The 20,187-nt window shown below is 48.2% G+C and overlaps 2 protein-coding genes across 2 annotated transcripts in view; one reads left to right on the top strand and one right to left on the bottom strand.

Moving 5' to 3' along the window:
• Positions 1-20,187, top strand: part of LOC308314747 (tetraspanin-18B-like) — an 87,956-nt gene that overhangs the window by 40,869 nt on the left and 26,900 nt on the right. The window contains exon 2 of the mRNA XM_080762415.1: positions 14,729-14,806. Coding sequence (XP_080618541.1) covers positions 14,804-14,806 — 3 coding nt within the window. The 5' untranslated portion in view covers positions 14,729-14,803. The remainder of the gene's footprint in view (positions 1-14,728; positions 14,807-20,187) is intronic.
• LOC308313799 (uncharacterized protein) lies at positions 646-10,617 on the bottom strand. The gene is made up of 5 exons (XM_080761126.1): positions 9,392-10,617; positions 8,818-9,076; positions 6,782-7,041; positions 6,116-6,360; positions 646-5,443 (listed from the first exon to the last, which is right to left on the bottom strand). The coding sequence occupies exons 1-5, from the start codon at positions 10,549-10,551 to the stop codon at positions 1,506-1,508; spliced, it is 5,862 nt and encodes a 1,953-aa protein (XP_080617252.1). The 5' UTR covers positions 10,552-10,617; the 3' UTR covers positions 646-1,505.

Here is a 20,187-nt window from a genome sequence, read left to right on the forward strand (position 1 = left end):
GCACCAAAGACATGCTGGCATTATATCTTCCAATGTCTCCCAACGTTTTCTTCTCAAGTCTCCCATTGAGACGACGCCATCCCTCCTATAATGTCCCCACTGAAATCCCCCCCCCCCCACCCACCCACCCACAACGTCTCTCCAGTGAGACTCCCATCTTCTTCTCCCGCGTTTGTCTCCGACCGAGACTCAGAGCGCAAATGAACGACAGCATGAAAGACCGCGAGTGGTTTTTTACAATGTTTTAACCTTTTTGTTCGTTTAAAAAGGACTCAAGGAGGAGGCACACCCATGTGTTTGGTTGGCAGATTTCACAGCACTGACAGCAATCTTGTGGCGGCCTTTAAAATACCAAATGATATAAAAGGCCGATACAAATAAGGCACTCAAATACGAACACGACACGTTTCTCTTAAAAGGTGGCACTAAAAGAACACCGGTGGTAAAGAGTAGGAGTCGTGGTTTTAGGACCAAAAGGGGCAGGTATTTGGTGAGGAGGTGTAAGTCGCCGACCTCCACGTCTCCAGATTTGCGCCACGTTTTTCGCGATTTAAAAACAGAAAATAGCAGATCTACAAGCTCGTAGCGCGGCACTCTGTGCCGCGTTATGACCTTGTAGATCTGCTATTTTTCAATAGTGTAATGTAAAATGCTTAAAACACCAATAAGGGGTTCCCGCACAGAACGGGTTAAACCCCACAGACGCACTTAACTGCGGCAGGTGACTGTTTCTGTTTACTCCAGGGTACCCTTTCCAGCGACTTTCTCCCTGTGACACTGGCACCCGTTGAAATGGACACATTCACTTTGAGCGACCAGCAACACAAGTGCTTTAGTGCAATGAATCATCCAAATTTGACTCAAGGCTGCGCTCACACATTTGAAACACATGTTTTGTCTCTGTTCTGGGGGAGGAGAACGGCTCCAATTCACTTTCAATGGAAGTCACTTGCTCGGTGGGGTGCAGAACAGAGCCAACCCAACGTGACTCCCATTGGAAATGAATTGCGAGCTGTTCTGAAACCCCCTCTCCCCCAGAACAGAGACAGAAACATGTGTTTCGAATGTGTGACTGCCGCCTAAGGGGTGGGAATCTGCACAGATGCAACAAACCCCAAATGAACAGTATATGTTCTTTTAGGACGAGACCCAATTTATGTTAGGAGGGTGTAACCTAAAAATGGACTCCCATCCCCAGTCCCCAAACACATCCAGCCAACGACAGGTTAAAATCCTAAATAAGGTGATTTATTAGCCGTAAGTGGATAGTGGATACTAAGGAAGTATTCACTTAGCATTTAATGACTTAGTATTCACGATAAGTACTTGTATGTGACGTCACCATCCATGTGGAAGACCGCACATTGAAAACAACCATAGAGTTCAACAAGAACGTCCATTGACGTATCCTTGGGGAACAGCACCGATTTTAGTATTTACATAGCTTTATGGCAGCAACATGTCTGAAAAGAGCTATGCTTAGCTCATCATCGTCCGAGTCTTCTTCATGGATAAACGGGCTTTGACGAAGTTTTGTCGTCGTCGTCGTAGTCGTCGACGAAAACACTGGCGGGCAGCAGGACGTGAAAGGTGGGAGGCGAATCGGGAGAGGGCGGTGCCAGATCTTCCACGGGTGGAGTTGAGGCATGAGACCTCGAGGAGGTGGATGAAGACGTGGAAAAGGCACGATGAGAGTGCGGGGCGTGAGACTCCGAGGGTGTGTTTGAACCTTGAGAGTAGTAGTGGCCTGACGGAGTGGTTGACTGTGTCGAAGGCCGCCCTGAGCTCCATGAGGACGTCGAGTGAGCCGGTGTCGCATGAGAGCCGGAGGTCATTTTGAACTTCTTCTGTACCGCGTGTCGGTCGTCAGACTCCGCTTGTAACTTCCTGGAGGCCATTTGTAACTTTGAATTGATGTATGTCGGGAAGCTGGCATGTGGCCCGGGAGAGCGCCGTGCCAGAGACGCCTGAGCCGATGCTGAGCCGTGAGAGTAGTATTGATTGGCTGATGGCGTCGAAGGCCGCGCTGAGTTCCATGAGGATGTTGCGTGAGCTGGTGCCGCGGGGGTCCATTGCAACTTCGATGGCGAGGTCCAGGAGGATCCGGGGACCTGCGAGGACCTCTTCTGTGGCTCCTCTGTAGCCTCGTGGCAATGCAGATCCCCGCTGGGGGCTGAGGACTGCCTCGTCTGCATACGTTCGGGGTCGCTACCCTTCCATCTCTTCCGTGAGCGCCGTGCCGTCCCGCCCCGCGCTGTCTGCCCGCTGGCATGGGGCAGAAAGTTAGGAGGATGTGAACCAGGAGAGGGCGGTCCCATGGACTCCGAGGGTGGATTTGAGCTGTGAGAGTAATATGGAGAGGTTGGTGGTGGCGGCGAATTCAGCTCCGCGGTCCAGGAAGATGTCGGAAAGGTAGAATGTGAACCCGGAGAGGGCGGTGGCATAGATTCTGAGGGTGGATTTGAGGCGTAAGGGTAGTATGGAGTAGTTGGTGTTGGTGTTGTCGAATGCAGCACCGACATTGATGGGGATGGGGATCTTGAGTAAGCCGGTGAGCGGGAGGCCCACTGTAAGTTGGATGAATTGATGTATGTCGGAAAAGTCGAATGTGAGCGAGGAGAGGGCGGTCCCATAGATTCCGAGGGTGAATCTGGGCCGTGAGTTGAGTACGGAGAGCTTGATGGTGTTGAATGCAGCAGTGAGGTCCAGGAGAATCCGGGATAGGTAGGATGTGAACGAGGAGAGGGTGGTCCCATAGATTCCGAGGGTGAATATGGGGCATGAGAGTAGTATGGAGAGGGCGACGGTGTCGAACGCCGCACTGAGGTCGAGGAGGATGAGGATGTGGGGAAGGTAGCTGAAGAAGCTCCAAAGCGGACCGCAACGTTGTCGGCTAACGGAGTACCCTTGCCCTTCTTCGGGGTCGGCGCCTTCTTCGGGGTCGCCGCCTTCTTCGGTGTCGCCGCCTTCTTCGGTGTCGCCGCCTTCTTCGGTGTCGCCGCCTTCCTCGGTGTCGACTTCCTCGGCGTGCGAGGTTTACGCTTTGAAGGAGAAGAACCCTGTGAATCATTAGAGGGCAGCGATTCCGAAGGTAAATGGGCGATTCCGAGGGTCGAGGGTGACAAATAGGTGCTTTCCGCAGCTCTCTCTGGATTAAGAGAGTTTCCTGCCTCCCTGAAATTTAAACTGTAATTGTGAATTGAATTCATGGCGGTCACGGAGGCCGGGGACATGGGCGGCAGGAAGTAAGGATGTGGAGTGGGCACTCGCTCTGGATTGGAAGTCTCCGGTAGACTGTAATTGTGAATTGAATAATCCCGCACTTCGTCTGAGGCGGGGGAGGACGGGGCTGTGGGAACGGTAGGATGTGAACCAGGAGAGGGCGGTGGCAGAGACTCCGAGGGTGGATTTGGCACATGAGAGGAGTTTTCCGTCGTTGACGGCGTTGAATCCTGCACTTCTGAGGTGGAGGAGGATGAGGATGTGGGAACGGCAGGATCTGAACCAGGAGCGGGTGGCGCCATAGATCCCGACGGTGGATTTGAGGTGGGAGATGTGTTTCGAGGGATCGATGGTGCACTGAGGTCAAGCGCTGAGGTCAAGGAGGATGTGGGCAAGGTAGATTGTGAACCAGGCGAAGGCGGTGCCAGAGATTCCGAGGGTGGGTTTGGGGCGTGAGCGGTAGTAGCTGATGGTGTCGATTGCGGCACTGAGGTCGAGGAGGATGAGCACATAGGATTTGGACCAGGTGCCAGAGATTCAGAGGGTGGATTTGAGGCTTCGGAGGAGTATGGCGTGGTTGATGGTGTTGAAGAGGGTGGTTCCAGAGATTCCGTGGGTGGATTTGGGGCGTCGGATGAAGTGGTTGATGGTGTCGAATGCAGCACTGTGGTCGAGCAAGATTTTGAGGCGGTATTCTGTGTACCAGGAGAGGGCTTTGCCAAAGAATCTGAGGGTGTATTTGAGGTGGGATATGCATTTTGAGTGGTTGATGGTGCCAAATGTAGCACTGAGGATGAGGTTGTGGGAATGGTAGTATGTGAACCAGGAGAGGGTGGTGCCAGAGATTCCAACGGTGGATTTGAGGCGTGAGATGAGAGAGGAGTGATTGATGTTGTTAAATCCAGAGCTGAGGTCGAGGAGGATGTGGGAACGGTAAGATTTGAACCAGGAGAGGGCGGCGCCAGAGTTTCCGATGGTGGATTTGGGGCGGGAGATGAGCATGGAGTGATTGATGTTGTTAAATCCAGAGCTGAGGTCGAAGAGGATGTGGGAACAGTAGGATTTGAACCAGGAGAGGGCAGTGCCAGAGATTCTGAGGTCTGATTTGGGGCAGGAGATGAACGAGGACTGGTTGATGGTGTTGAAGGCAGTGCTGAGGCTGAGGAGGATTCCAAGGGTGGATTTGGGGCGTAATCTCCGTCGAGATTTATGTAATAAGTGTCTCCAGAGTTAGATGTAGGAGGTGAGAGAGCAGAGGTCGAAGGCAGCATTGAGGTCGACGAGGATGCTGGATCAGTAGGATTTGAACCAGGAGAGAGCGGCGCCAAAGATTCCAAGGGTGGATTTGGGGCGTCGGGTGAGAGAGCAGAGGTCGATGGCGTCGAAGGCAGCATTGAGGTCGACGGGGATGCTGGAACCGTAGCGTTTGCACCAGGAGAGGGCGGTGCCAGAGATTCCGAGGGTGAACATGGGACGTCGGGAGAGAGAGGTGACGGACACCTCGATGGTGTCCAAGGCCGCGACGCGGTCGATGAGGGTCTGAGGCTAAGGGTAGAAGTCGACGGTTTCATTGGTTTCATTGGTTTTATCGGCTTCATTGGTTTCATTGGTTTTGGAGATTTTGGAGATCTCGGAGCGTGGTTGGACAACCTTATCTTCTTTGAGTTTTCAAACTCCGCTTGTAGTTTTCTGACCACGGTCGTGGTCTGTCCGTGCTCCGATTGTAACTGTCTGACGACGGCTGATCTGTCCGCAGTATTAGGCCAATACCAAAAGCGACGATAGTGCTTGCCCATGCACTCCATGTGCAAAGGCTGGTCACACTGCTTGCAGCCGTAGATGGTCGGCCCGCCCAGTCTCTCGCTGTCGGGGAGCATTTGACACTCCTTGCACAGCTTTCTCTTGATGAAGATCTTCGCAAAGTCGTGTTTGGGAGGCTGGACGCCTGTCAAAGGGGAACTCGTGAGAAGAGAGACACACGGAGGCGTCACGGGGAAGCTCCTCGTCGTGCACGTTTTGATGAGTTCCTCCGCCAGGTCCTCCAGCCAGGTTTTGTATCCGACGTGCTTTTTCTTGAAGGCTACCCCTCCCGCGGACCTCGCGGCGACGTACGCGTTGTGGCAGGACACGCCCAGCAGGAACCAGAAGACCCTCCTCCACCACTTCTTGGATCGATGCTGGAAGCCGTAGTAGCCGATCATCTGATCCAGCAGATCCACACCTATAAGCACAAACATAATAACGTGTATTATTTACAATGCTGGCGGACATAAACCTCTCCCCTCTATATTTTATTCTGTTCTTTTCATAAATGAATGCCCTACTTGATCATACAAAAGCATCAAGTGTCAAACAAAAGCATGGAAAGTAGCAGGTCCACAAGGTTCCAAAACGCGCCACGGAAAGTTGTGAGCTTGTCGGTCTGTGTTGTTTAATTTGAATCCTGAAAAATAACAGTTTTGGACATAAAATAAATGAACAGTTTGGGGCATTTAGCAGACGCTCTTCATTCAGCGCGACTTACAGTAAGCAAGGTACGTAAATACTCAAATGCAGAGAGACAGTGTAGTGCCTCAAGTCATTTAGGATCACAGCATTCACAGGTGAACCGGCGAAGACCCAAGCAAAGCGTCAGTCTAAAACAATCTTAACTACTAATTCTAGAGGTTGCGTCCTAGAGGAATGCGTGGTGGATGCTATGAATGGCTGAGCATCGCATGACGGGTGTGCCACATGAGCCAATAGAAGTGGCAGAGGGAGAGAGAGAGAGAGAGGGGAGAGGGGGGGTAGAGAGAGTACAGTACTGTGAGGCATACATCTGCCCCACGTGTGCGTGCGTGCGTGCGTGTGTGCGTGTGTGTATTCTCAATCAAACGAAGTCATTCAAGCAAACCTTTCATGTGTTTCTGGTAGTCTGCGAGTGCCGCCGGCACTATCACCTCGGACTGCTTGTAGTCCTTGTAGTCCCCCGATTGTTTCTTGTAGCCCGGCTTCTTCTTTTTGGCCTCCCTTTGCTTGTAGCCCTCCGGCCGCCTGTTGACCGTGCCCGTGGAGGTGGGGTCGTGGTGGTTGGACAGCACCATGACCATCTTGGTGTCCTGCCAGACGCAGAAGGTGAGGTCGTCCTTCTGGGCCACCCTGCATTTAAAAAAAAAGGACGATAATCGTTTATTATAGTTTATATTGCAAATAAATCGCATCCCGGAAGATTTTAAATTTAAATTTAGAAAATGTCCTCCGTCATACACTATAGGGTGGAATTAGCTTTTGTTAAGCTGCTAATTCAACACCACTTCACGCTACACTTGATAGGACATTATAAAGAGCAAATGGTGCGCTTTTATGTCACTGTACACAAATGCGTTTGCCGAAAATAGCACATCTACAAGTTCACAACGCGTTGCAACACGTTATGTGCTTGTAGATACCCCGCTCCCCACCCGCATTTTAGGTTCTAAGGACAATTTCATAATCGAAAAATATCATTAATCGCGCTTATTTCTTTGCCACGATAATCGCGTATAACGTGTAACTTTTTTCACATCCTCCCCCTATATACCTGTATTCGTGCCGGTCCAGCTCAACTCCGTTGGTCAGGGACTCGAGCGGCGGGAGCCCCTTCCTGTTGGCGCGCACGGTGCCGCAGCCGTTCAGCCCCTTGGTCTTCATGTCCTCCAGCAGCTCCACCGAGGTGTAGTAGTTGTCCATGTAGACGGACGCGTGCGACCCGTAGTAGGGCCTGGCCAGGTCCATGACCACGCGGTGAGCCAGGCCCTTGCTCTCCCCTCCCCCCTGTGGGTCCTCTTTACCCGTGTACACCTAGAAAAAAAGACAACAACAACACGACAACAACGTGTTACATATAACGTCAAATGCACGCTTTGGCATATCGTCGCTGTCGCTGTTTGGGGGGAAAACCTCGTGGTCCAAAACTTATTTTCACAAGCTTCAAAAGCTTGTGGATCTGCTGCGTTTGATGCTTTTTTTGTGTGTGTGTGTGATGCTGTAGTAGTTGAACAAGTAAGGGGGTTCATTTTCCATAAAAGAAAACGTTTAAAATGCCCTGACGGCGGAAAATGTGGGATCTACAGATAAGGCCAGCCGATCTCTTCACACTAGCCGATCTTTCCCTGTCCATTGTCGTGCCTAAATAAAGGAAGCCTCTTAATTTATCTCCACCGAATTGCAGAATGGCGTGAAATAACAACATTTCACACCTGGCCAAAATGTGTCCCCCCCCCCTTTCTCCATGACAATGCGTGGGAAAAAAACACATTAACCACTTCAACCCTTTACTTTGGCTATTTAAAAATAGCCGATTTTCAAGCTCGCAATGCGTTGCAAAGACGCATTAGTGTGCTTGCAGATCTGCTATTTTAAGTATTGAATACATGACAAACCTGTGTAACGGGACACACTAGTGCACAGGGCTTGACATTAAGGCTTGTCCTTAATACATCTTTCCGGTCAAGTGCATTTAAAATGTCCGTTGGACAAGTGTCTCTTGGTTTAACTTCTTTCTGTGACGCTCATAGCATTATTGTCTGGCTTTCCTAATGATCACCTTTCCAATATTGTTGTCTGCCATTCGGTTGCAGGAAAAACCGAACCTCGTGTTAATCTATGGCTGGTTTCTGTACTTTCAATGGAAAAAAAACTACACTTTTTAAACAGACACTGCATGGCCATCATCACGTCTTTCTTCGTGCTAAACAAGCGATCAATCTTATGTCTCAGCGATTACATGAAAGATTTAAGACATGTTTTAAAATCAAATCAAGAATATGAATTAAAAGAAAACTATACGCTATTCAGCAAATAGACGGCCCCGGTCTATTGAGAACGTATGCATGCCGACTTCTGTTAACTTGTTAGCCCTAGAATGTACTGTATGTGATCTTACACTTCATGTATTCCAAATATTGGAATTGTCCACTGCCAATCCAAATAGTTTAGCAACGGTTGCTATGCAGGTCAAGCTTTCTTCGCTGCTAATGTGTCTATTGGACAAGGATGGGTTGGGGAGGGACTTGGTGAAGGGCTAATTGGTAGGTGGTGGCAATATTTTAGTTAACACGTTTTCTGCCAAAACTTTCAAATGGCTATGAAACTAGAGGACAATAACTGACTCCAACTTTTATTAATTAATTATTGGGTCAACTACACACGCTGTGCTACAAGTTTAAATGCTGACATATAGTGGATAGGGCCGATCTATGGCCGTGTAATTTGGAATACATGAAATGTATGTAAGATCAGACATTTTAGGGCTATTAACTTGTAAACGGAGGATATTCACCTCATATTAAAACATGTATTCATCTGCAACTTACATTTAGTTGATTTAAAATGTATTTGTGTGTGTGTATGCTCGTGCTCCAAGTGAATGGGATATTTAGCCTACTAGCTTGTCCGAGGAACAAGTGCCTCAAAAAGTTAATGTCAAACCCTGCTGCAGTCAAACACCAGACTTTTAACCTGTAACAGAGTATTTCTACATTGTGGTATTGATACCTTTTACTTAAAACAGTACTTCTTCAACCCCTTTATCTGTACTTTAACGATTAGCGGTTTAACGATTTAACGTCGTCTTACCTGGAAGCTTGTGCAATAGCCCGTCGTGCTCTCTGCCATGACCCATAGTTTGACGCCCCATTTTATGGGTTTATTGGGGAGGTACTGTCTGAAAGCGAGACGTCCCTTGAACTTCACCATGCTCTCGTCCACGCTCACGTTGCCGTTCACCTCGTAGAGCTCCTGGAACCGGGAGGTGAGGTAGTCCATGAACCACCTCATCCTCCACATCTTGTCAGTTTTGTCCACTTTTGCATCTTTATCCTCAAGTTTTAGATACCTAGGAAATTCACACAGATATAGACACATTAGTTACGCACGCACGCACACACGCACACACACACACACACACACACACACACACACACACACACACACACACACACACACACACACACACACACAAGCTACTGTGGACTATGGTCACTGTAGTACCTGCTGTTATTGTTTATACGTGTCTGTGTGAATGAAACGGGTGACCACATGGTCTCTAGTACCCAACAAGGCCTCAACACTCTTCATTATAACTAGTACTACTAAAACAATGGCGTCATCATCACCACAATCAATTTGTATTATTAATGTTTTTTTTTACCTCCAGATAGAGCAGAATCGGTCCCGCGACATGTGCTTGGGGAAGCTGGTCTTGAACAGATCCTTCTTTTGTCGCCAGTAGTCTCTCCGAACGGGTATCACCACGAGCCCCATGGCAATGCAGAGCCCGATGAAAGTCCTCATCTCGGTCTGGCTCACTTTGGACCACCTCGCCGACTTTGCCTTCTTCGGCGTCTCGGCGTTCCACTGCTCGTAGTACTGGTTGGTCTTGTCGACCATGTGCTGCCACAGCTCGTCCGTCCAGACGTGCTCGAACGCCTGCAGCGGGGTCGCGTTCGGGGGCAGGTTGACCTTGCACCCCGGCTTGCGGTTGAAGCGGCACGTGGTGTTGTAGTGGTAGTTCTTCGTCTTCCAGCCCTGGTCAAAGCCTCCGGTGAACTCCTCCTCGGCCCCCACGTACATGTCCCTCGAGTACTGGTCCTTGTCCAGGGCGTCCGACTCGAAGTTCTCGGGGTCGTCGAAGTTCTCGTCCTCCTCGTCGTAGTAGTCGCTGTCGGCGCTGACGTCGGACATCTCCGCGCCGTTGGGCATCACCACCTCTTCCGTCTGACAGACGGACATGATGTCCGAAATCTCTCCGTTGGGCAGCACCGTCTGAAAGACGGACATGAGGTCCGAGAGCTCTCCCTCGCTAGGCGGCACTGCGGGGCCGGCAGGCACGTCAGAATAGTGTCCGCCGTTGGGTGGCGGCGGCGGTGTGGGACAGACGTACATGCTGGAAACGTCTCCGTCGAGATTTATGTAAGAAGTGTCTCCGGAGCTAGATGCAGGAGACATGGACATGTCTCCGCAGCTAGGTGTCACTGAACGACCACAGGGAGACAAGTGGTCGTAAATGTCTGCTACAGAGCTAGGTGTAGGCTGTACTGTAGGACAGACGGACTTGTTAGCAATGTCTCTGCCGCTACCGTGCACTGTAGGACGGACATACTTGCCAGTAATGCCTTTGCCGCTAGGGGTAACTGTAGGACGGACATACTTGTTAGAAATGTCTTTGCCGCTAGGGGGCACTGTAGGACGGACCGACTTGTTGTCGGAAATGTCTCTGCCACTAGTTGGTGCTGTCTTGGCGTCTGAGATGTCTCCATTGCTAGGTGGCGCTCTCTTGACCTCGGAAATCTCTCCGCTGCTAGATGGCATTATCTTGACGTCGGAAATGTCTCTGCCACTAGTAGGTGTCACCGCCGGAGAAATGTCTCCGCGGCCAGGGGACACCACCGTCTTGACTCCAGAAATGTCTCTGCGCCCAGGGGACACCGTCTTGACTCCAGAAATGTCTCCGCGGCCGCCAGGGGACACCGTCTTGACTCCAGAAATGTCTCCGCGGCCGCCAGGGGACACCGTCTTGACTCCAGAAATGTCTCCGCGGCCAGGGGACACCACCGTCTTGACTCCAGAAATGTCTCCGCGGCCAGGGGACACCGTCTTGACTCCAGAAATGTCTCCGCGGCCAGGGGACACCGTCTTGACTCCAGAAATGTCTCCGCGGCCAGGGGACACCGTCTTGACTCCAGAAATGTCTCCGCGGCCAGGGGACACCGTCTTGACTCCAGAAATGTCTCCGCGGCCAGGGGACACCGTCTTGACGGAATTGTCTCCGCCACAAGCCGTCGCCGTCTGACTGACGGACGCGTCAGAAATGTCTCCACCGCGAGGTGTCACCGTGGCAGAGACGGACGCGTCAGAAATGTCCCCACCGCTATCTGTCACCGGCGGAACAACGGAGAGAGACAGCGAGATCCAGTCGGGGCGGACGACGACGTCGTCGTCCCTCCTGCCAACGGACCTATCGGAAACGTCTCTGCTGCCAGACGGAACCGTCTGACCGAGGGACACGTTCCTGTCGCTAGGCGGCTCTATCTTGATACCGGAAATGTCTCTGCCTGCACGAGGCGTCACTGTCGCAGAGACGACGGACGTTTCGGAAATGTCGCCACTGCCAGGCGGCGCTGTCTTTTTTCTTTTTTTGCTAGGTGGCGCCGTCTTGACATCGGAGACGTCTCTGCCGCTCGACGGCTGCACCGTCTGACCGACGGACTTGTCCAAAATGTTTCTGTCGCTAGGCTCCGTCTTGATCTTAGAAATGCCTCCGCTGCTAGACGACGCCGTCTTGACGTCAGACGTTTTGACGTCAGAAATGTCTCCACTGCTAGGTGACACCGTCTTGACGTCGGAAATGTCTCCGCTGCAAGGCAGCGACGTCTGACTCAGAGACATGTCGGAGAGGTATCCGCTGCTGGGTAGCGATGCCTGGCTGAGAGACATTTCGGACATGTCTCCACCGCTGCTAGTCTGACTGTCGGACATGTCTCCACTGCCGGGTCGCACGGTTGTCGGACGGACGACAGAGTCTCCGTCTCTGCTGCTCGGTCTGTCGGAAAGGTTTCCGTCGCCGGGGGGTGGCGCTCTCCGAGAGACGACGGACGTGCCGGAGATGTCTCCGCCGCTGGGTGGCGCCGTCGTTGCTCCCTCTGCTCCCGCCGTGTCCTCTGTGTCCATTGTGCCCGCTTTGTCGTCGGTGTCCATCGCGTCCTCGGCGTCCATTTGTGAATTAGGCGGAAAGGAAGAAGAAAAACAAAATAGTCCCTTTTTTATAGCGAAAACATTTGGATGAAAAATCCCCACCGTGCACCGTCCGTGACGCTCTCTCTCGGGTGTGTTCTAGTCGATCAGGATTGCATTTCCATTGGCCCACGAGACAGGAAACGGAAACCAAACAAAACGCTGGTGACTCGGGTTTGAATGGGATCAAAGGTCGTCGCTCTCTGTTTGTATGTGCAGTATATAGTCCTATGTGTCCACGGTGCAGGAATACACTGTCTCTGTCTCTCTCTCTCCTGTCTGTCTGTCTGTCTGTCTCTCTGTCTTACCCTCTTGTCTCTGTCTTGTCTCTCGGTATCTCTCTCTCTCTCTCACTCTCTCTCTCGCTCCGGCTCTCTGTCTCCTATTGTGTTGCCTCCATTTCTTGAGCCTGCCCCTCCCCCCCTCCACATGCCATGCAGCGAGCTTGCACGGTGCAGACAGTGCAGGAAGGAATACACACCATTTCTCTCCCTTGTCTCGGTTCTTTCGCTCTATCGCGCCGCACCGTCCGCCCGTCCGTCCGTCTGTCTGCCCTGTCCGTCCGTCTGTTGTCTCGTCTGTCCGTGCGTGCGTCCGTCCGTCCGTCTCGTCTTGTCTATCTCCCTGTATTTGTCTTCTCTTTCTCTCTCCTTCTCGCACTCCCGTCTCTCTCCTATTGTGTTTCCTCCATTTTCTGAGCAGAGCAGCAATCCCCTCCCCCCTCCACATGCCATGATTCCATTGGTCGCTCCACTTTTCCCCCAGAGCCCGTTTCCATAGAAACTGAAACCTGAACATTCTGTCCTGTTGCCACGTATGTGCGTGTGTGCGTGCGTGTGTGTGTGTGTGTGCCTGTGTCTGTGTTTGTGTACACTGTGTGTGTGTGTGTGCATATGCATGTGTGTGTGTGTGTGTGTGTTTACAATGTGCATGTGCCTGTGTGTGTGTGTGTGTGTGTGCGCGCTGTTTAGTGCGCATTTGTGCGCGAGTGTGTGTGTGTGTGTGTGTGTGTGTGTGTGTGTGTGTGCGCTGTTTAGTGTGTTTCTCCTCTCAGTCTGTCTTGCATTGAGTTGTTTAGATAGAAATAGTTTATATAGATCTGCCCTATATATGATAGACTGGAAACCCCCACATTGTGAGCTTGTTAGACCGTTTTGTGTGCAGGTTTTGCACCGGATATTGCGAGCCTGGAATCGCGACAGACAGACAGACAGACAGACAGACAGACAGACGGACAGACAAGGAGGTTGAAGACGTTTTATCTCTGTTCTTCTCGGTTCAAAGTGTCAACGTGTCATAATTAGAAAGGTGTTTCTTAATGAATAATTAATCAACAGGTTTGCGCATCTAGAACTTCAGAAGCTTAATGTTAAGCTTTGAGGACAGACTGATGAGCCAGGCGTCCTGTAATATAAAGCATAATTAATTAATTGATGAGGCTGGTTAGATGCTAATAGCTCACGGCCGACGCGGAACATGTTTGCTGCCATTCTTAATACAAACGCCTCCAGCTGAGCAGTAAAATATTCAAAGCCTGAGTTTTTTACATTACCGCGCCTAATAACCGAGCGCTTCATGCATATTGAACAACTCTGACTCGCTCACTTTAAGCGTTTTAGAATTTAATGTGTGGCGTTGTTCATAAACAGAATAATTAATTTGATGTGTGGCATTGTTTAGAAACGGAAGAATTGATTTTGTGTGTGGTGTTCTTTAAAAACTGAAGAATACATTTCATGTGTGGCTTTGTTCATGAACTGAAGAATGATTTTTTTAATAAGAGGCACTAAGTAATGTTTTTAAATGAATACATTTGAATGTTGTCCAGTCTAGATGGTAGAGTATGTTCATTCAATATAACTTCTACAATTGGGGTGGTTGTATTTTGACTCCCTTCTCTTCTATCGAGACATTTAGATTGTGTCAAAAGGTCATGTCTCACCTAGACACACGATTGATCTGACACGATTTGTTTCACCTGGTGGTCAAGATTCAATGTATCCCCTGAGCAAGCAGCAAGCAGACAGGCTCAATCAGCCTAATAGTAAAAAATGCAAAAATCAGCACTTGCACAGGACACCTGGTTCAAATCCACGGTAGAAGAGGAAAGCTACATTTTATGCGTTTAAAAACTGAATAATTCATTTCATTTCTTTGACAACTTAAGAATTCATTTCATTTGTTTAAAGACTGAAGAATTCATTTACGTATTGTATGGCATTGTTCAGAAACTGGACGTCTGATAATGAAACAACGTAATCACCTTATTGATTGATCATTGCTTAATTGATAAGAGGGGATTTTCCAGAGAACCTTGTTTCGAGGGGTGCAGTACTTAGTTTAGACACTTTTTGGTTTAGACCGGTCATTAGTCCTACAACTATATCTCAAACCCTCACCCTGAACCTAACCTCCCACGGGGCAGCACACCTAAACCTAACCTTAAGCCATGTCTAACCAATGACTAGTCTAAACTAAGTATGCACACCTGTTTCTAGTACAAACAAACGGGTGCAGTACTTAGTTTAGACAGTTTTTGAAAGAATCGAAGAACGACGGACATTTTTAGAATCTGATCTCAGTTCAGAATGGGTTAATCAGACCAGTGTGTGTCCAGTGGAAACCTCGTATGAATCTGATCTCAGGTCAGAATGGGTTTTAATCGGCATGCAGCGGATCAATCGTTCACGTCCACTTATAGTGTCGCCGCATGTCTCCTGACCTCTGACCTTTTTTCTGTTTGTGTTTTGAACAGCTGATGACATCAGGAGCGCGGGGGGCGGAGTCACAAACACCCTGAGAGATTGAGCTGAACTGAGAAGACGCACACATGGTACGTTACTTTAACTCATTCAATATCTCTGTCAGTCTGACCTGAGGAGAGCTACTGTTAAGATAATGTAACTGTCGTGGTTCTTCCACCGAGAACATTGGTCTCGCAAATGTATGGATTCATAAGCTCATTTGTTTTAGTGTGATGAAAATGAAATGATCATGGTATGGTAAGTGATGTTTTTAGCAACGGCAAGTGATTTTAGTTTTTCGTTAAAACAAGTGTTAAATAGCTCTATTGTGATAGTAGTAATAATAGCTGCTGTATGGAGTGTTTGTTCTGTAATTGGAGTCTCCCAGTCTCAGCTGGAGAGACAGCTTGGGTGAAATTGGCAATCCAATGTATTTCATGTGTATCAAAGAGACTGGAGAGACAGGCTGTTACTGTACAGAGTACAGACACTCTATCTATAGCAATGATTACTATCACAATGTAGTGTTTAACACTGCTACTGTACAGGCTTGGAATTCCGTCATTTAAGGGGCAAGGGCACTTTCTTGAGGGCACAAACGCCAAATGCAGAGGCAGAAAGGCCATCAAAATAAACCAATTCTTTCATTGAAAGAATGTAATATTTTGTAGACTATCTGCAGTGAATTAATTTACAATCTGATCGATGCTCAGCCCTGCAACAATCAAAGTCACTGAATTGGTTTAAAGATGGGGGACTCGGTGAGAGTTAAGAATTTAGAATCTCATCAAAAGACCTGGCGTCTACAAGACAAACTAAGAGACACTGGTGTCTACATATTGACAGGAAAGAGACACATGGCGTCTACATATTGACAGGAAAGAGACACTGGTGTCTACATATTGACAGGAAAGAGACACCGGTGTCTACATATTGACAGGAAAGAGACACATGGTGTCTACATATTGACAGGAAAGAGACACTGGTGTCTACACATTGACAGGAAAGAGACAGAGGAGGCCATAAGGCATTAAGGCAGCAAGGCCACTGCAGTGGACTCGGGGCATGCCATTTCTCTGAGGGGCACACGGCCAAACTGAGGGGCCATGGCCTTCGTGACCTCCCTGAGATTCCTATACCCTGGTTTAATACTGAACAAACACTAATAGGGATGGGATGGTTACTATTATAGAGCTTTACCTTTTTGAGTGGTGCAACCACTCCAAGGAACGGCAATGTCCGTGTACACCGTCCGTGTATGTGTCCCTGTGACGTTAATGAGCACGAGAATGAGTACCAGTAGGGGCGCTGTTGTTCCAGAAACAGAGAGAGATAGAGTGCTGCACTGTTGCCTACTAATGAGAGTACACACACACACACAGACACACACACAACACACAACACACACACACAGAGAGAGAGACCCGGACTGCAGATCAGACAGACAGACAGACAGACAGGTGTATTTTGTCTCCCAAGTGTCCTAGCAGGCCAGCAGCACTCTTTGTTACACCCCGATTTGCATCGGATTCTATAGGATTAGTATCCTGCGTGCGACCGTGCGTGCGTGCGTGGATAATGTTTTTTTCACAGAAAACCTCCTGACCTGATGAATGCATGTTTACACGCACATCTCGGTCCCATATTATCTTTGATCTCTCGGTCTCTTGTTGTTCTACTCAAAGATGAATAAACCAGATCCAGTTTGCTGCGTGATTACGGTCTGACCGAGTTGAAACCTATAAGTGCCTCGTGTCTCATTAATATTTAAAAAATAAACAACATATAGTTTAACATTAGGTTTGACTGCAGCAGGATTTATGAGCCCCCAACGGGCTCCGCCAAACTTTGGTCAACTCGACTATCGTTGCGTCTCTGTATGTATTTATAGTTATATTTTAGAATTTCAAGTCAAGACGGATCAAAGCGTGCCGATTGGCGCCGCAAAAAAAAGGTTTCTGCCTGATATATTGTATTGGGTAAAACTTCCACGGAGTTGATGTCATGCAGAAACCTTGTATCTTGCATTAGTGATGTGAGGAGTGTATGTCTTTCATCTTATCTTTTTTTTTAAACAAACATGGTCCTTCAGGCTTTTTTTTCCCTCATCTTTATAAACTCGGCGTTCAAACTCCCTGTTCTGTGACGCTAATGAAGCTTCAAATTAAACAATTGAAGCTGACTATCTCAAATTAAACTATTGTTTCTATGTTGAATTAAACAATTGAAGCTGACTATATGTTAAATTATAAACTAATGGAGCTTCTCTCTGTGTGTGTTGCATTTGTGGTCTTTCTCTTGCTGGGTTGACATCATATAGTTCTGCCGTTTTCCCTCTTGTTTGTATGAGGTCAGAGCATTTTTACTACAAACCTTTGAAAGGCGTCTTGTTTTCACAAAGAGAGGAGAAACAGCCTTTTATTCCGAGTTGTTTCCTGTTCCTGAACATGTGGTGTGTGTGTGTGTGTGTGTGTGTGTGTGTGTGTGTGTGCGTGAGAGAGAGAGAGAGAGAGAGAGAGAGAGAGAGAGAGTGTGTGTGTGTGTGTGCGTGTGTGTCACTCATTTGACAAATGGCTGCAGGTCAAGCTGCTACTAAAGAGCCCGGCTGTGGCTCTTTTGTTTGGCGAAACAGGAACCAACTGGTGTGAACACACACACACACACACACACACACACACACACACACACGCACACACACTTTCACCAGCCACACATCGTTGTGTTGCCATGGCTACCAAAGTGCTTCCAGCAAAACCAAGTTTACAACCTTCAGAAGCATGCGAGTGTGTTGGGAGGTTTTATTCAGTGGTGGACAAACTATACACAGTGTGCTCAAGTAAATACTCGAGTATTTGAAAGAAGGGGAGAGCCGTCCCTTCTGTAACGTAACGTTTTGCACTCTTTTACTCGGCCATCTTTTTACCCACATTATGTAATGTTTTCAAGCAAAGGACCTACACACGTCCGCTATCATGAACCACTTCAAGTTTTGTTTTCAATTGATGAAACGGGTCGGGAGTTATTAAACCGAACGTGGAGTGGACGCAGTTTCCAATGGTAATTTGTTTGCGCACACGGAACTAATTGGTACTGCATGTTCTATAAATGTAACGATGCTAAAAAAAACTAAAAACGGCATTAAACTAATCCTTTTCAGCTTAAATGAATTATATTTCATTCAAGGCAACAGTTTGTACATCGTTTTCAGGACTGGGATGTGATAAGAAAATGTGTCAAACCGGGAATAATAAGGGAATTATTATGCTGGGCTGGGGTGGACCAGTTGCGAGCGTTTGAGTGAGTTCGATTTATTTATTGAACCAATGGAAAAATCTATTTACAAGCACTTGTTTTACATTCCCTCTGCTATAAGAAACAGTTTTGGGACATTATACAAAGTTTTTACACCTGACGGACAGACTGTTATGATTTGGCACCTGAGAATGGAATGATGGGTTTAACCCCCGTGTTTTTCAGCTAGCTGTATATAGTTTCTGTTTTGTGTCAGGACATGTTGAGGGGGGTGTGTGTGTGTGTGTGTGTGTGTGTGTGTGTGTGTGTGTGTGTGTGTGTGTGTGTGTGTGTGTGTGTGTGTGTGTGTGTGTGTGTGTGTGTGTGTGTGTGTGTGTGTGTGTGTGTGTGTGTGTGTGTGTGTGTGTGTGTGTGGGGGGGGGGGGGGGGGGGGGTGCATTTAAGTGAGTGTTTAGAGGGTGTGTGTGTGGAGGGGGCGGGGTTGGGGTCATTTTAAGTGAGTGTTTATTCTGCTGAGTGTGTCTTTGTGTTTCTGCTCCCCTGAGGAGGGGGGGGGGGGGGGGGGGGAGGTAGAGTCTGTAAATCAGAAGCTTTTATTCCCTTTGTTTCCTTATGGCCATCTGGGGGCCTACTGTATACAAATGTGTTGCACATTATTTGTATACATATAGCTTCATACTGTAGCTGTCTGTCATCATCAGTGTTTGATTTATTTATTTATGTATTTGTTTATTTTGTTTACAAACGTTATATATTTTTTTCTAACATGTTGGAGTCATGTTAATGTTGGCGGGGCCCCCCATTGTAACGCCGAGGACCCCCTATAGGGGTCCCCAGAGACCCCCTGTTGTTGAAGACCTGATGCTGTAGGAATTATACAAAGAGCTGAGTTTCTACTAAAGTAACTGTCTAACTACTGCGCCACGTCTCTCTGTGTGTGTGTGTGTGTGTGTGTGTGTGTGTGTGTGTGTGTGTGCGTGCGTGTGTGCGTGCGATGACAATGGGTATTATTAGGTTCCCATAAGTCGCATCGTTCCCAAGTACTGTACCGGTTGACCGACGAGTCTATAGTACAACTTATAAGCCCTCATAAAAAAGAGAGAAAATGTGAGAGGGTATATAATGAAACTGATTCAATTGGTTACCAACTCTCCATCATTTAGTTGCTGGGGACCACCTGGAACCCCCTCAAGGACACGGGCGGGTCACATGTCTGTATATTCCACATGGGTCCAAGGACGAGCTAAACAAAAAAAAAACTACTAAAGAATTCCATAAAATAAAGATATAAAAACAGTGGTTCTCAACCTGTGGTACGTGTACAGGCCCCCTCTGGTGGTACGCAAAGGAATCTCCCCCCCAAAAAAAGAAAATAATAAGTGGAGTGATGTTAAGAGATCAATGGCATTTTTCTATTGTCTTTTGTGGCCAAAAAGCATATTTTACAAAAAAAAAAAAAAAAAAGCATGCAGGCAATCAGTTCGAAATATAAAACAATGGTAAAAAAATAAAAGCATAAACTATATATACTTTTCAACATGCACTACAACAAGCGATTACACCATTTTAACCCATTTTGGGCCGGGAACCCCTTTTGGCGTTCTAAGCATTATGTTATACTTTAGCTAAATGTGACGCAAATCTTTGAATATATATTATTTCAGAGTGAACTTTTTTCCTTTTTTAAGATATTTTTTTGCGGCTTACGCCTTTTATTGTTTTTTTTATTGAAGGGACAGACAGTAGGCTGACAGGAAACGGAAGAGAGATGGGGGGGGGGGGGGGGGAAGACATGCAGTGAAGGCCGTGTCGGGCTCGGGAGTCGAACCCGCGGCACACCGCCACCGCCTGGGCCAGAGTGAACATTTTTAAGTCAAATCTTTGCTTCTGTGGGGTCCATGGAAGAACATCTTTTCAGATGGGGGTCGGCGGCCAAATACAGATAATCCTGGCGGTCCTTGACATGAAATTGTTTGAGAATGACTGACATAGAAACACAGGGTTTTTCAGGAAACTGTCAGGATTTAGAAGACATTTACATTTGTAGAATCGTTCCCAGTTCAAAATGGGTTGAAGTGGATTTTCGTGACGAGCAACTCGGCGGTTGGCGCACTGGCTGGAACTCTAGATATACTTTAGGGCATGCAGTCTATAAGGCTATTAGACCGCCGTACAGTGGCAGCATTCATCGTGTTAATGCTTATCTATCTCTTGCTCT

Source organism: Protomyctophum bolini (genome assembly GCF_963924005.1).
Source record: "Protomyctophum bolini genome assembly, chromosome: 4".
Taxonomy (NCBI): Eukaryota; Metazoa; Chordata; class Actinopteri; order Myctophiformes; family Myctophidae; genus Protomyctophum; species Protomyctophum bolini.

Bases quoted from the DNA above. Each gene is read 5' to 3' on its own strand.
- LOC308313799 (XM_080761126.1), bottom strand. From the start codon at position 10,551: ATGCCATCTAGCAGCGGAGAGATTTCCGAGGTCAAGAGAGCGCCACCT. The intron at 9,077-9,391 runs GTAAAAAAAAAC...TGAATTTCCTAG, and splicing joins CGATTCTGCTCTATCTGGAG to GTATCTAAAACTTGAGGATA. The intron at 6,361-6,781 runs GTATATAGGGGG...TTTTAAATGCAG, and splicing joins CTGGACCGGCACGAATACAG to GGTGGCCCAGAAGGACGACC.